At 42.7% G+C, this 14,250-nt stretch overlaps 1 protein-coding gene across 4 annotated transcripts in view; it reads right to left on the bottom strand.

Annotated features, from left to right (window-relative positions):
* Positions 1–633: 633 nt before the first annotated feature.
* Positions 634–14,250, bottom strand: part of LOC116984600 (carabin-like) — a 91,281-nt gene continuing 77,664 nt past the window's right edge. For 3 of the 4 annotated variants that reach the window (XM_033038830.1, XM_033038829.1, XM_033038832.1), the window contains 2 exons: positions 6,742–6,864; positions 634–1,109 (listed from right to left, as the gene is read on the bottom strand). In XM_033038830.1, coding sequence (XP_032894721.1) covers positions 895–1,109; positions 6,742–6,864 — 338 coding nt within the window. In that variant the 3' untranslated portion in view covers positions 634–894. The remainder of the gene's footprint in view (positions 1,110–6,741; positions 6,865–14,250) is intronic. The other variant, XM_033038831.1, reaches the window with a different exon arrangement.

Below are 14,250 nucleotides of genomic sequence, written 5' to 3'. Positions count from 1 at the left end.
AGGAATCCCATAGTCTCAATGGAAACATGGCATGTGGGGTGATGGGGGGGGGCTGTGTGAAACCTCTGTCTGCCTGCACTGCATGTCAACTCAGGTCTCACGGGATCCTTTCAACACCATTGGTTTGTGCTCCTGGAACTCACTACCCAGCAGCAATATTGGAGCCGTCTCGGCAGAAGGTCTGTGCTTTCACCTATCTTCACAGGAGCAAAGGGAGTTATGCAGTAAACACTGGCCTTGCCAATAACACCGTATAAAATCTAATAGTTTCCATTCTAGGTCCTCGCTCATTCTGAGATATTCATCCCCTCCCCCCCACCCCCACCCCCCTCCCCTCCCCCCATGTCTGCTTTTGTGGAGATTGAGGACCTTGAGAGGTTTTCTTGTGAGAAAAAAACCCCACAAAGTACTGAGTAATACAGTGAGTCAGGCAGCATCTGTGAAGGGAATGGATAGGAGACGTTTTGGGTCAGGACCCATCTTCAGATCCTCCACGGATGTTGCTGAGCCACTGAGTTCCTCCAGCATTTTGTGTTTTGCTCAAGATTCCAGCATCTGCCGTCTCTTGGTTTTCTTGTAATCTGTGTTGATGAGGCACCGTGCTCCTGGATTAAAAGAAGAGGTCAGAGCCCATTGAAAGGAAGTTAAATCCTTTTCTTTTTATAAATCCTGACAGTACATTTCAGTCGATGCCAGCAAGCCAGCTACAAAACAGGGTGCCTTTTACAAAATACGTCTAAAAGAGAACGTTATTTTAGGTAAGAAAGTATACAAACAAATAACAAACAAGGTCACCTAATGGAGGATTCAACATTTTTCACTTCAAGAAATTTTCTTTACTAAACTAGATGCAATTGTCCTTTATGTTCTGCAACTTACTGAAGGCCAACATGCTCAGAGGTTTGTTCTCTCAGTCCTGCCTCTCCTGCTGTTCACCCTTCGTGCCTCCCCTTTGCTGCCGTGGTACTTTGTGTGACCACGGGCACTCGGCGATCTGTCCTGCGACGGACTCGTTGCCAGGTCTTTGGGCAATTGGCCCAAGTCCTGCAGGTAACATCGGGCTATCTTTAGCATCTTGGTGAGCGTATTCTTCAACGTCTCTTGTCGTCCTGATCCGGGAAGGAAGGAAAAGAAAAGATAAGGCATTTGGTAATAGCTGTATACATTATACAGAATTTATTTCTCAGGAGCAGGCCACTCGGCCCAACTAATCCATACTAGATGTGTAGGACGGAACTGCACGTGTTGGTTTAAACCAAAGATAGACACAAAAAGCTGGAGTAACTCAGCGGGTCAGACAGCATCTCTGGAGAAAAGGAATAGGTGACATTTCAGGTCGAGACCCTTCTTCAGACTGAGTCGGTGCAGATTTCGGTGCACGTGACCACGCAGGAATAATGTTGCCGATGTTGGCGGAGTCCAGAACCAGGGGTCACAGTTTAAGAATAAGGGGTACTTCATTTAGGACTGGGATGAGGAAAAATCTTTTTCACCCAGAGTTGTGTATCTGTGGAATTCTCTGCCACAAAAGGCAGTGAAGGCCAATTCACTGGATGTGTTCAAGAGAGAGTTAGATTTAGCTCTTAGGGCTAACGCAATTAAGGGACCTGGGGAAAAAGCAGAAACAGGGTTCTGATTTTGGATGATCAGCCATGATCATATTGAATGGCGGTGCTGGCTCGAAGGCCTACGCCTGCACCAATTTTCTATGATTCTATGAAACGTCACATATTCCTTTTCTTCAGAGATGCTGCCTGCCCCGCTATGTTACTCCAGTGTCTATCTTCTTTAATGTATACTGGTGTTTACCCACTGCACAATCCTCCTCCCTTTTGGCATATCCTATTTTTTACTCCCTCCTGTCCCTCCTGAATGGTCCTTCCATAAGCCTGGACACAGTCCCGATTTTCCAACCTGCCTCATTGCGGACATTGGACTTTTTCTCTGGAACTGGTAGCTACATTGGTGAGAAACTATATTCTGCACACTGTGTACTTTTTCTCTTCGCCCAACCTATTCTACTTACGTTTGGCTTGTTTGTACTCATGCGTAGAATTATTTGATTTGGTTGGACAGCTTGCAAACAAAAACTTTTCACTGTAATGAAACTTTTCAATGCACGTGACAATAATAAACCTAAACCAAAACCATTCGTTGCCGTTGGAAGATTGAGGAAATACTATATAAACTAACTGGTATAATACGAGTGCAGAATGCAGAGTAATGGATTGAAAGACACTTATCCACAAGTCCAACCTCCGCAGTTTTGGGGACAGAGCCTTCTCCAGGGCAGCTCCCAGGCTCTGGAACTCCCTCCCCCAACTGATCCGCAATTCCGTGTCCCTCACCATCTTCCAGCCCCGCCTCAAGACCCATCTCTTCACCTCTGCCTATCCTTAGCCCCACGTCCCCCCCCCTTTTCATCTGTGCTTGAATTGCCTCATATTATGTTTTGAATTGAATTCTGTCTTTAATTTATGTACTAGTCATGTCTCTACTATTTATTTCATTCCGCTTGAATGTTTCTCTTCTACTTGCTAAATTTTTGTAATGTGTCCTTGAGACTCTTGAAAGGCGCCCATAAATAAAATCTATTATTATTATTATTAAAGGCACTCAACACTGGCATGATAGGTTGAGGGGGCATTTTAAAGTAGCATATAGGACAGTTGAATGAATAAGTAGAGGAACAGAAGTCAAAAATAAGGATGGACACAAAGTGCTGGAGTAACTCAGCGGGTCAGGCAGCATCTCAAGAGATAAGGCATAGGTGAAGTTTTGGGTCGGAACCCTTCTTCAGACTGGAAGTAAGTGGGAGAAAGACCAAGTCAACTCAGGGCCAGAAACATATAGCCTCCAGCAGAATGGTTCCCTGGTAGGACAATTGTAGGCTCAGAAAAGTGGGATCTCAAGAGGACTGTGGAACTGTTTAAAAGACTAGGGTGGAGGAAAGGGGCAAAAATGGAGAGGGGAGTGTTTGTAGAAGTTATTTAAAATGAGCGAATTCAACGTTTATTTTGCTGGGTTGTAAGTTACCCAAGTGAAAGATGAGGTGCTGTTCCTTCAATTTGTGTGTGACCTCATTCTGACAGTGGAGGAGCCCCAGGACAGAAACGTCAGTGTGGGAATGGGAAGGGAAGTTAAAATGGTTGGCAACCGGGATATTCAGTAGGCCCCGGTGAAATCCTGTACATCGTTGAGACCAAAGATTATAGTTCCTCTATAATCTTTGGTTGAGACCTAATGTGTCCATTTCGGTGACTATTTTACTGAACATTTACGAATGATCCGCTGAGGTCTACGGGTTCGCCCGTTTGCTTCACTCCCGACCTGAAACGTCACCTATCCTTTATCTCCTTTATCTGCCTGAGTTACTCCAACACTTTGTGTCTATCTTTGATATAAACCAGCATCTGAGGTTGTTTGTTTCTTCAAAAATAAGGACGCTCATCAGTTTTCCTTGTCATACGGCAGCATTCATTTGGATCCAATGACTCCAGACCAACTCACACAGCAATCCCAGTCCAGAAGAATTTTCCTAGTGAGCCTAATCTCCCACCTTTCCTTCAACTCCCCTAGACCCTACCACTCACCTACAAACCAGGAGAAATTCATGAAGACCAATTAACCTGCATGTCTGAGGGACAAAAACGGAGAACAAGGGGGGGGAAACCTCACAAAGGGAACGTGCAAACTTCATACAGGCAGAACCCTATGTTGGGATTGAGCCTGGGTTACTGGAGCTGAGAGGCAGCGGCTCTACCAGCTACACCATTGCTCTATTTGGCTTTTAAAAGCCTGATAAACAACGGATACTTTTGAGATTACTGGCTACAGCAGAGGTACAACAACTGGACTAGTTATTAGTAACATGGAGCACAGTGGATCCTTCTAGTTCATTGATTTTCCTCAGCAGAGGATACTAGCAATCCTTAGCTAGTCTAGATCTGAGCTGTGTCAAAATACGCAGGATTTGACTGAATTATTTGAGAAGGAGACTAAGGTGATTGATGAAGGTAGGACAGTGGATGATGTCTCTCTTGACCTCTCTGTCCTGTGGGAATTTGATTAACAGTAATATCTGAATACATTAGTTAAATGCCTTGGTTTAACTGCATGTTGCCCTTGTCTTTATTTAATTATATTGCCCGGCAGATAAATTTCCAACTTTGGATCCTCAGACATGCAACCCTGCTGTAACCTGGGGTAGACCTCCATACATCAGCAGGTAACATCACAGTAAATACCCATGAACAAAGAGAGACAAGGCAGAGTATTAATTACTTCTAATCCTGCATAATTGAATAATCATTTTGTTTGATGTCACCAGTGAGCTATGCTATGGCAGGAAAGTTCAGGTGAAGGCATACCAAGCATAATTCCCACACGAGCACTGAATTCCAGCCTGCAATGCTTATTGTGCCAATGACTATAATGCAGACGGAGCATTTGCTGGATGATTTGGCTCTGAGTGTTTAATCCTATAAACTGTTTCTTAGTCGTCATTACGAATGATTCGTCTGGTAACCGCTGCTAATGTTACAGAGGTAGGATTTGACACTGACTTGGTGATTGCATCTCGGACCCAGAGGATCATCATTTCAGTTTGCTTCCAAACCAAATGGGCAGCAGCTATGTTATTCATTCTGAAGGCATAAGTTCTGAATAACCCGAGTCTGAAGAAAGGTCCAGACCAGAAATGTTGTTTATGCATTCCCTCCACAGATGTACCTGACCTGCTGACTTCATAAGTTCATAATTCATAAGTGATAGGAGCAGAATTAGGCCAGTCGGCCCATCATGTCTGCTCTGCCATTCACTCATGGCTGATCTATCTCTCCCTCCTAACCCCATTCTCCTGCCTTCTCCCCATAACCCCTGACACCCTTCAACGTTTTGAGTTTTGCTCAAAACTCGGAAGTGAAACAAACTAAACTGCTCATCATTGCACAGAAATGAGGGACAAACACTATTTGGGAATTCAGATATATTGCATCAAGAAGGTGACATCTATCATCAACGATCCCCACCATCTGGGCCATGCTTTCTTCTTCTTGTTAATGTCAGGCAGGAGATATAGGAACCATTCCAGCGTCTACAGTTCCTTGTGTCTCTTTGTTATTCATTTGTTGGGCATGGGCAGCATCTATTGCCCATATTGAGGTGAGAGGAGTTTTATAAGGAACCTGAGGGGAAGGTTTTCTACACGGAGAGCGGATAATATCTGGAACACACTGCCAGGGGATGAGTCATGTACAATCGTTATGCTTAAGAGGTATTTAGACAGACACTTAAGGTCATAAGTCATGTCAGAAGTGATAGGAGCAGTATTAGACCATTTGGCCCATCAAGTCTACTCTGCCAATCAATATTGGCTGATCTATCTCTCCCTCCTAACCACATTCTCTCGCCTTCTCCCCATAACCCCCGACACCCATACTAATCAAGAATCTATCTATCTCCAGCTTAAAAATATCCATTGACTTGGCCCCCACAGCCTTTTGTGGCAAATAATTCAACACCCTCTGACTAAATAAATTATCTATATAACTAAAAGTCTTATCTTGACCACTTCCTGTCTGCGCTGTATATTGATTTTAGAAAAAACGCTACCATATATCACTATGATTTTTGGCCATTTTACTCACGGCCTCCTCCGCTGAGGCAGCCCCGAGGATTTTTCCGATCGATGAAAATTAAAAAAGTTATGAATGTTTAAAAAATCTTGAGATCAGCTGATTGGTCCTCTCGCCTGTCAATCACCATTATGAAGGTAACGCCCCTTCCGGGGGGGGGTCAGGACTATAAAACCCTGGATGCCTGGACATGAGTCAGTCACTCTGGAAGATCGCGAGGGAGAGGTGACAACTATGATTCTGCTGTGAGTCTACTGAACAGTGAGTCTACCCTTTATGTGCTTTATGTGGTTAACCCTTTATGTGGTTAACCCTTTATGTGCTTGCAATGAATGATTTGTTAGCCAGCAATGAGCTTGCAATGAATGATTAGTTAACCCTTAACGTGCTTGCAATAAATGATTTGTTAGCCCTTAATGAAATGAAATGAGTTGTTTGGCCTGCCCTGTGCTTGTGCTTTTGATTTGCCTTTGCTTTGCTTGACCTCACCTGAAATGAAAGCAAATGGATTGTATTATTGGCTGGCCCCGCCTGCCCTGTGCTTTTGCTTTGCCTTTGCTTTGCTTGAGCTCTCCTGAAATGAAAACAAATGGATTGTATTGTTGGCTGACCCCGCCTGCCCTGTGTTTTTGCTTTGCCTTTGCTTGACCTCACCTGAAATGAAAGCAAATGGTTGTATTGTTGGCTGGCCCCGCCTGCCTGTGCTTGACTTGACATGAAATGGATTGGAATGGATTGTTGGCCCTGCACTCACTGGGCTTGACTTGACCCACAACACCCATGCTAGCACTCCAGACCCCCCCCACTGGCCACCAATATTGGAATTGGTGGAGGTGGAATATTGCGTTGGGGGACCAGCCCTCCCGTGTGAACCTGGGACTCAACGGGTCCCACTTAGTCTAGTATCTAATTAAATGTATAAAGAAAATAAGGATATTGGTGCAGTGTGGATGGGGAAAAAAGTGAGCATGGATGGTGAGCTGATTGCACAATTGTGATGTGATTGCACAAGATTGCACAACCTTCACTTGATTTTGTTTTAAAACTCTGCACAAAATATTCTAATTTAAGTACAATTGAGATAATATACAGAGAAGTGTACTACCTCTTCCTGTCGATGCACTTGACCTCGAAGATCTTTTCCCAGCATCGTCTTTCAGGTTAGGTGCATTTTTCTTATCCACGTTTGTTGCCTTCTGCATAGTGGATGACTGAATAGATTGTCTGCCTGTTGATTTATCACAGGAAAACAAATATCAGCTATGGTTCAGTTGGCAGCAATCTCTTGTTTCTGAGCCAGGAGACTGCAGGTTCAAATCCCACTCCTGCAAAATATAGGTATTCGCAGTGTCTTGTTTTGCAGAGAAGATGTCAGTATGCACATAAATTAAAAATTAAGCTACATTGATCAAAATGTTTTCCCATCAACCTATCCAACATTGGGAACACTTTAAGTTGTCATACAATAACTGAGTTCTAACTTTAACAGACATGTTCTAATTCATCCACTTATGTTTTTCATTACCTAAGCATGATTAATAAAGGTATATGTCACGTTGCTGTAACACAAAATAATGACAACTTTTTTGATTTGCTGTCACGCCATACCACATACTGTCACTGAAAAAGTACTGGCATTTGGTATTGATATTGGTTTATTATTGTCATGTGTACTGAGATACAGCGAAAAACACTGCATATTATCCAGGTAAATCATATTATACATGAGTACAATCAAACCATTCAGAATATAGTGTTCTACTCTGGAATTTGTGTTTGTATTTGGAATCAGAATTTGTATACTCTGGAATTTAGAAGGATGAGAGGGGATCTTATTGAAACGTATAAGATTATTAAGGGATTGGACTGGAGCGAGTGCAGAGGGAGTGCGTATACTTCTATCATTTTCCCCTGGAGGGTATCAAAAATGGAGACATAGAGGAAGGGGTTTTTAAACAAATTTAAAGGGAACATTTTTTACTCAGAGTGGTTGATACCTGGAAGACATGCCAGAGGAGGTGGTGGAAACAGAAATATTTACCATTTTAAGAGGCATTAAGGCAGGCAAGAATACAGTTCAAATGTGGGCAAATCATATTAGTGTGAGATGGGCAAAAAGGTCAGTGTGGACCCATGCTGGGACGAAGAGCCCGTTACTGTGAATATGCCTCTGCAACATTCTACATGGTCACCACTGCAGAGACGAGTTTGCAGATACATAGGAGATTCTTCACAACACAGGCAACAACTCACGAGGAGCTGTGCTGATGCGACACACAGACAGTGCATGTGCATCAACAAGATGGTGGGGCAAACGAGCAGCTCTATGCAGGTGCAGGCTAGAAATGCATCCCCTGGTGCCTCCAAGCTGTATTCTGTACCAAGGTCAGCTGCAAGAGATGCCAGTTGGGTGGGACACTGCCATATTACCTGAGGCCCTGGATCACGGTGAGAGGTGGATCAATCAACACTTGCCGGCCTGGCCACTGCTCACAAGGTGCAGAGATGAACCCTTGGGCTTTGTACTGTGCTATTCTGTACTGTACTCTCATGTATAGTGGAGAGATATATGAATTTGGTAGCTAGAAACCAGAACGTGTTGGAAAGAGGCGCAGGAAATGCTGGAAACTCTCGAAGGGCTAGGTAGCCTCCGTGGAGAGAAAAATCAGAGTTTTCTGGACTGCGAAAGTCTGGTAAAACAGCATGTGCCAACTTGCAGAGAGCGGGTAGAGGTGGAAGGAACAAGAATTTTCTGTGAAAATACAATGAATTAACACTATAAATTAATAACTGCAATACTAGGTAATCATAATAGAGCTAAATCCAAAGTCCGTATTGTCTATGAAGTTAACTGCTCACTTAGTGTGCAGGTGTTGTTTACAGGAAAGTCAACAATGGGATGAGTGTTTCTTTTACTACTCCGCACTCAGGTAAAGGTGGGCTGCAAAGTAAACTCCTGGGAAATATGGCTCTCTTAACAGCCTTGGGGAGTGAAATGTTGAAGGTAAAAGGACATGATACTCAATGACTTCCAGAACAAAGCAACCATTATTACCAACTTACTACTGCCATCATGAAGAAGGTGCAGGAGCCTGAAAACCGTGACTTTGTGCTCACTGGTTTGGCAATATGTTTGCGATATGATTCCCATTCTTATTTTCAAATTCTTCCATGCACAACCCTCATAACCTCCTCCATTCATTCAGTCGTGAGCTGTACAGCATAGAAACAGACCTTTAGGCCCTCTTTGGCCATGCCAACCAAGTTGGTATATTGGGCTATTCCCATTTTCCTGCATTTGGCCCATTGTTCTCTAAGCCCTTCCTATCCATATGTATGTCCAAATGTCTTCCAAAAGTCATAATTGTAGTCTTCTGGGGTTGGAATGGTTCGATTACCATCGTTCCTCTGAACCTGCCCTGCACCACAGGACATTTCGCTATATTAAAGGCAACCTGCAAATTGGTGTTGTGGCACAATTAGCAGAGCCGCTGCCTCACAGGTCCAGCAAACCTGGTTCAATCCCAACCCCCGGCGCTGTCTGTTTGAAGATTGCATGTTCTCCCTGTGATCAGGTGGGCTTCCCCTAGGTGCTCCAGTTTCCATCCACAAACTAAAGATTAGGGTAGGATAATGAAAAAACGGGTAATGAAAAAAAATTGGTAGGTTAATTGGCAGCTGTAAATTCCTCCTAGCATGTGGGTTAGTGGTAGAACCTGGGGGTTGTTGAAGGGAATGTGCGGAGAATGAAATTGGATTACAGTAGGCTTAGTGGCAATGGATGGTTGATGATCAACACTGACTTGGTGGGCCAAAGGACCTGATTCCGAGTCGTATCTCTCAATGACTACATGGAATGCCAATCATTCTCCAATGCCCATTCCTCCTACAGAACATTACCAAGCCCTTCCTATTAACTGTTTATGCATGAGAATAAAATGGAGACACAAGAGACTCTAAATTACAATTAAATTGCAGATTCTGGAATTTTGACCAAAAATACAAAATGCTGGAGCAGAGTGCTGAGAATCAAACAGATTAGGCTAAGGTTACTGCACAAGTTCACTGTCTAGTTTTATCATGGATATGATCATGGAAGCTAGGGAATTCAGAAAAGAGAAAGGCGGTTTTAAAACATATCCACATTACAAAAGAGGAGTTGCGGGAGGTCGTAAAGCACATAGGGATGGATAAATCTGTGGCCTGACCAAGTGTATCCTCGGATATTGTGGGAAGCAAGGGAATAAATTACTAGGGACTTGGCAGAGATTTTTGTATCATCGTTAGCCATGGATGAGATTCTGGAAGAGTGGAAGGTGGCTAATTTTGTGCTTTTAACACAGAAACATAGAAAATAGGTGCAGTAGGCCATTCGGCCCTTCGAGCCAGCACCGTCATTCAATATAAACATGGCTAATCATCCAGAATTCAGAACAGAAACAACAGGCCCTTTGGCCTGGCAAGTCTATACTAACCTCCAAACCCCCATTTTTTTCACTATCCTACCCTAATCCATTTTATTCTCTCTAAATGTTAATGGGTTCTTTTTCTAAAGAAGCTGGCTAAATAATTCCAGCATTTTCTATTTTTTATATCACATTTTCATGTCTAAAGTTTTTTTGATAATTCTATAACTGTCTGATATTAGAGTGGAAATGTCTGCTTCCAATTTCGAAGTGTTCAGATCTGTTAATTAATTTTAAAATGCAGTGACAGGTGAATGACAAATACACGCTACTCTATACAAAAAGGCAAGAGAAGTTTCAGTTAAGATCTTTCTGTTCATTTTTTATAAAAGTACTTTGAGCAAAAAAAAAACAATGGACTCCTTTCAAGCCTTCCTTTACTAAAAATATCTGGGCCAGGGGTTAAGAGGAGGGAGTGTAGAGTCAGCAACAGCTCTCACAGGACAGGACACGTTTGGAACTTTAACACTGTCAACGTCCATTGAAATAAAAACTCTTTGAGTTTCACTTGTCCAATTCAGCATGACGGTCCTTTGTACTTTCTTATCTCCGTGTCCATGGAGTGTGGGCGTGCAGACGTTTGTGTGGTGAGGTTTTCAGAAGTGCAGACTAAACCATGGCAAGAACCTTGCGGTGGATTATGATATGAAAGAAGCGCGCATCCGCTCCCAATGTGGGCGAGTGTCAGCGATAGCGCATTACACTAACTGCCCCTCTCCTGATAAAAGCGCTACTGCCGAATGACTTCTGCTGGCTGAGAATTAGACATAGTACAGGATGGCCTGGTGTTTTGGAAACAATTCTCACTTCAAGACAATGGTGAAGGGATGTTGAGACAACTGTGACTGCCTCCAAATATTTCTATGTGGCAAGCTGAATTTTAATTCCCCGCATAATTTACTCTCAAAATAAACTGATCACAACACAAGTAATGTTTTGACAAATGTTTTGACAAATCAATCTTTACTGCTTAAAGAATTATAGGAGATACGGTTAAACTACAGGATCACTAATTCATTAGATACCATCAATCCTGCCCAATAGAAGCTGATCTCAAGGTCATTTAAAAGTGGCAGAAAATGTTTTCATACATTTGTAACCAGGATTTGGGTGTCCAAGTAAGGTTAAGTCTATCTTTTAGGTACATAGTCAAGTTCATATCTCTGGATTCGTCTGACAATGTCCGTTCTGAGCATTATGCCAAGTTAAACTTATTTCTGCCTTCATGTTATCCATATCCATCCTATTCCTGCATATCCATGATCCATGGTCTTGAATCCTATCTTTAGTCCACTTGATAATCCTTTCCAATGGATTAGTGTGGAATAGAGTACCTGTCTTGGGAATGTAGTGTTGGGTAATCAGTGTGGGCAACCAAGTGCAATTAGGGCTCACTGCTGGTGATGTTGTTCGGGAACATGAGGAAACATGTTCCTGATGTTGGGGGAAATCCAGAACTAGGGGGCCACAGTTTAAGAATTAGGGGTAGGCCATTTAGAACGGAGATGAGGAAAAACTTTTTCACCCAGAGAGTTGTGGATCTGTGGAATTCTCTTCCTCAGAAGGCCGTGGAGGCCAATTCTCTGGATGCTTTCAAGAGAGAGTTAGAAAGAGCTCTTAAAAATAGTGGAGTCAGGGGATATGGCGAGAAGGCAGGAACGGGGTACTGAAAAAAAAAAAGAAAAAAAAAGGAAATAAACAGAATAAGAGGCGGGGGGTTTCTTAAATGTGCATATTTTAATGCTAGGAGCATTGTAAGAAAGGTGGATGAGCTTAGAGTCTGGATAGACACCTGGAAGTATGATGTTGTGGCGATCAGTGAAACATGGTTGCAGAAGGGCTGTGATTGGAAACTAAATATTCCAGGATTTCGTTGCTTCAGGTGTGATAGAATTGGAGGGGCAAGAGGTGGAGGTGTTGCATTACTAGTCAGGGAAGATATTACAGCAGTGCTTTGGCAGGATGGATTGGAGGGCTCATCTAGGGAGGCTATTTGGGTGGAACTGAGAAGTGGGAAAGGGGTAGCAACACTTATAGGGGTATATTATAGACCGCCAAATGGGGATCGGGAATTGGAAGAGCAAATATGTAAGGAGATAGCAGATATTAGTAGTAAGCACAAAGTAGTGATTGTGGGAGATTTCAACTTTCCACACATAGACTGGGAAACGCATTCGGTAAATGGGCTGGATGGTTTGGAGTTTGTAAAATGTGTGCAGGATAGTTTTTTGCAGCAATACATAGAGGTACCTACTAGAGGAGGGGCAGTGTTGGACCTCCTGTTAGGAAATGAGACGGGACAGATGGCGGAGGTATGCGTTGGGGAGCACTTCGGGTCCAGTGATCACAATACCATTAGTTTCAATATAATTATGGAGAGGGTCAGAACTGGACCTAGGGTTGAGATTTTTGATTGGAGAAAGGCTAACTTTGATGAGATGCGAAATGATTTAAAAGGAGTGAACTGGGACATTTTGTTTTATGGGAAGGATGTAGAAGAGAAATGGAGGTCATTTAAAGGGGAAATTTTAAGAGTACAGAATCTTTATGTTCCTGTTCGGTTGAAAGGAAACAGTAAAAAGTGGAAAGAGCCCTGGTTTTCAAGGGAAATTGGACATCTTGTTCGGAAAAAGAGGGAGATCTACAATAATTATAGGCAACATGAAGTAAATGACGTGCTTGAGGAGTATAAGGAATGTAAAAAGAATCTTAAGAAAGAAATTAGAAAAGCTAAAAGAAGACTTGCTTTGGCAAGTAAGGTGAAAGTAAATCCAAAGGGTTTCTACAGCTATATTAATAGCAAAAAGATAACGAGGGATAAAATTGGTCCATTGGAGAGACGGAGTGGACAGCTATCTGCAGAGCCAAAAGAGATGGGGGAGATATTGAACAATTTCTTTTCTTCGGTATTCACCAAGGAGAAGGATATTGAATTATGTGAGGTAAGGGAAACTAGTAGAGTAGCTATGGATACTATGAGTTTCAAAGTAAAAGAAGTACTGACACTTTTGAAAAATATAAAAGTGGATAAGTCTCCAGGTCCTGACAGGATATTCCCTAGGACATTAGTGTAGAAATAGCCGGGGCTATGACAGAAACATTTCAAATGTCATTAGAAACGGGAATAGTCCCCGAGGATTGGCGTACTGCGCATGTTGTTCCATTGTTTAAAAAGGGTTCTAAGAGTAAACCTAGCAATTATAGGCCTGTTAGTTTGACTTCAGTGGTGGGCAAATTAATGGAAAAGATACTTAGAGATAATATATATAAGCATCTGGATAAACAGGGTCTGATTAGGAACAGTCAGCATGGATTTGTGCCTGGAAGGTCATGTTTGACTAATCTTCTTGAATTTTTTGAAGAGGTTACTAGGGAAATTGACGAGGGTAAAGCAGTGGATGTTGTCTATATGGACTTTAGTAAGGCCTTTGACAAGGTTCTCATGGAAGGTTGGTTAAGAAGGTTCAACTGTTGGGTATAAATGCAGGAGTAGCAAGATGGATTCGACAGTGGCTGAATGGGAGAAGTCAGAGGGTAATGGTGGATGGTTGTTTGTCGTGTTGGAGGCAGGTGACTAGTGGGGTGCCTCAGGGATCGGTGTTGGGTCCTTTGTTGTTTGTCATGTACATCAATGATCTGGATGAAGGTGTGGTAAATTGGATTAGTAAGTATGCAGATGATACCAAGATAGGGGGTGTTGTGGATAATGAAGAGGATTTCCAAAGTCTACAGAGTGATTTAGGCCATTTGGAAGAATGGGCTGAAAGATGGCAGATGGAGGTTAATGCTGATAAATGTGAGGTGCTACACCTTGGCAGGACAAATCAAAATAGGACGTACATGGTAAATGGTAGGGAATTGAAGAACACAGTTGAACAGAGGGATCTGGGAATAACCGTGCATAGTTCCTTGAAGGTGGAATCTCATATAGATAGGGTGGTAAAGAAAGCTTTTGGTATGCTAGCCTTTATAAATCAGAGCAGAGTATAGAAGCTGGGATGTAATGTTAACATTGTACAAGGCATTGGTGAGACCAAATCTGGAGTATGGTGTACAATTTTGGTCGCCCAATTATAGGAAGGATGTCAACAAAATAGAGAGAGTACAGAGGAGATTTACTAGAATGTTGCCTGGGTTTCAACAACTAA

The sequence above is a fragment of the Amblyraja radiata genome, chromosome 20 (assembly GCF_010909765.2).
Source record: "Amblyraja radiata isolate CabotCenter1 chromosome 20, sAmbRad1.1.pri, whole genome shotgun sequence".
NCBI classification, from domain to species: Eukaryota; Metazoa; Chordata; class Chondrichthyes; order Rajiformes; family Rajidae; genus Amblyraja; species Amblyraja radiata.
The sequence above is the reverse complement of the archived record's forward strand: the minus strand, read 5'-3'. Positions and strand labels throughout refer to the sequence as shown.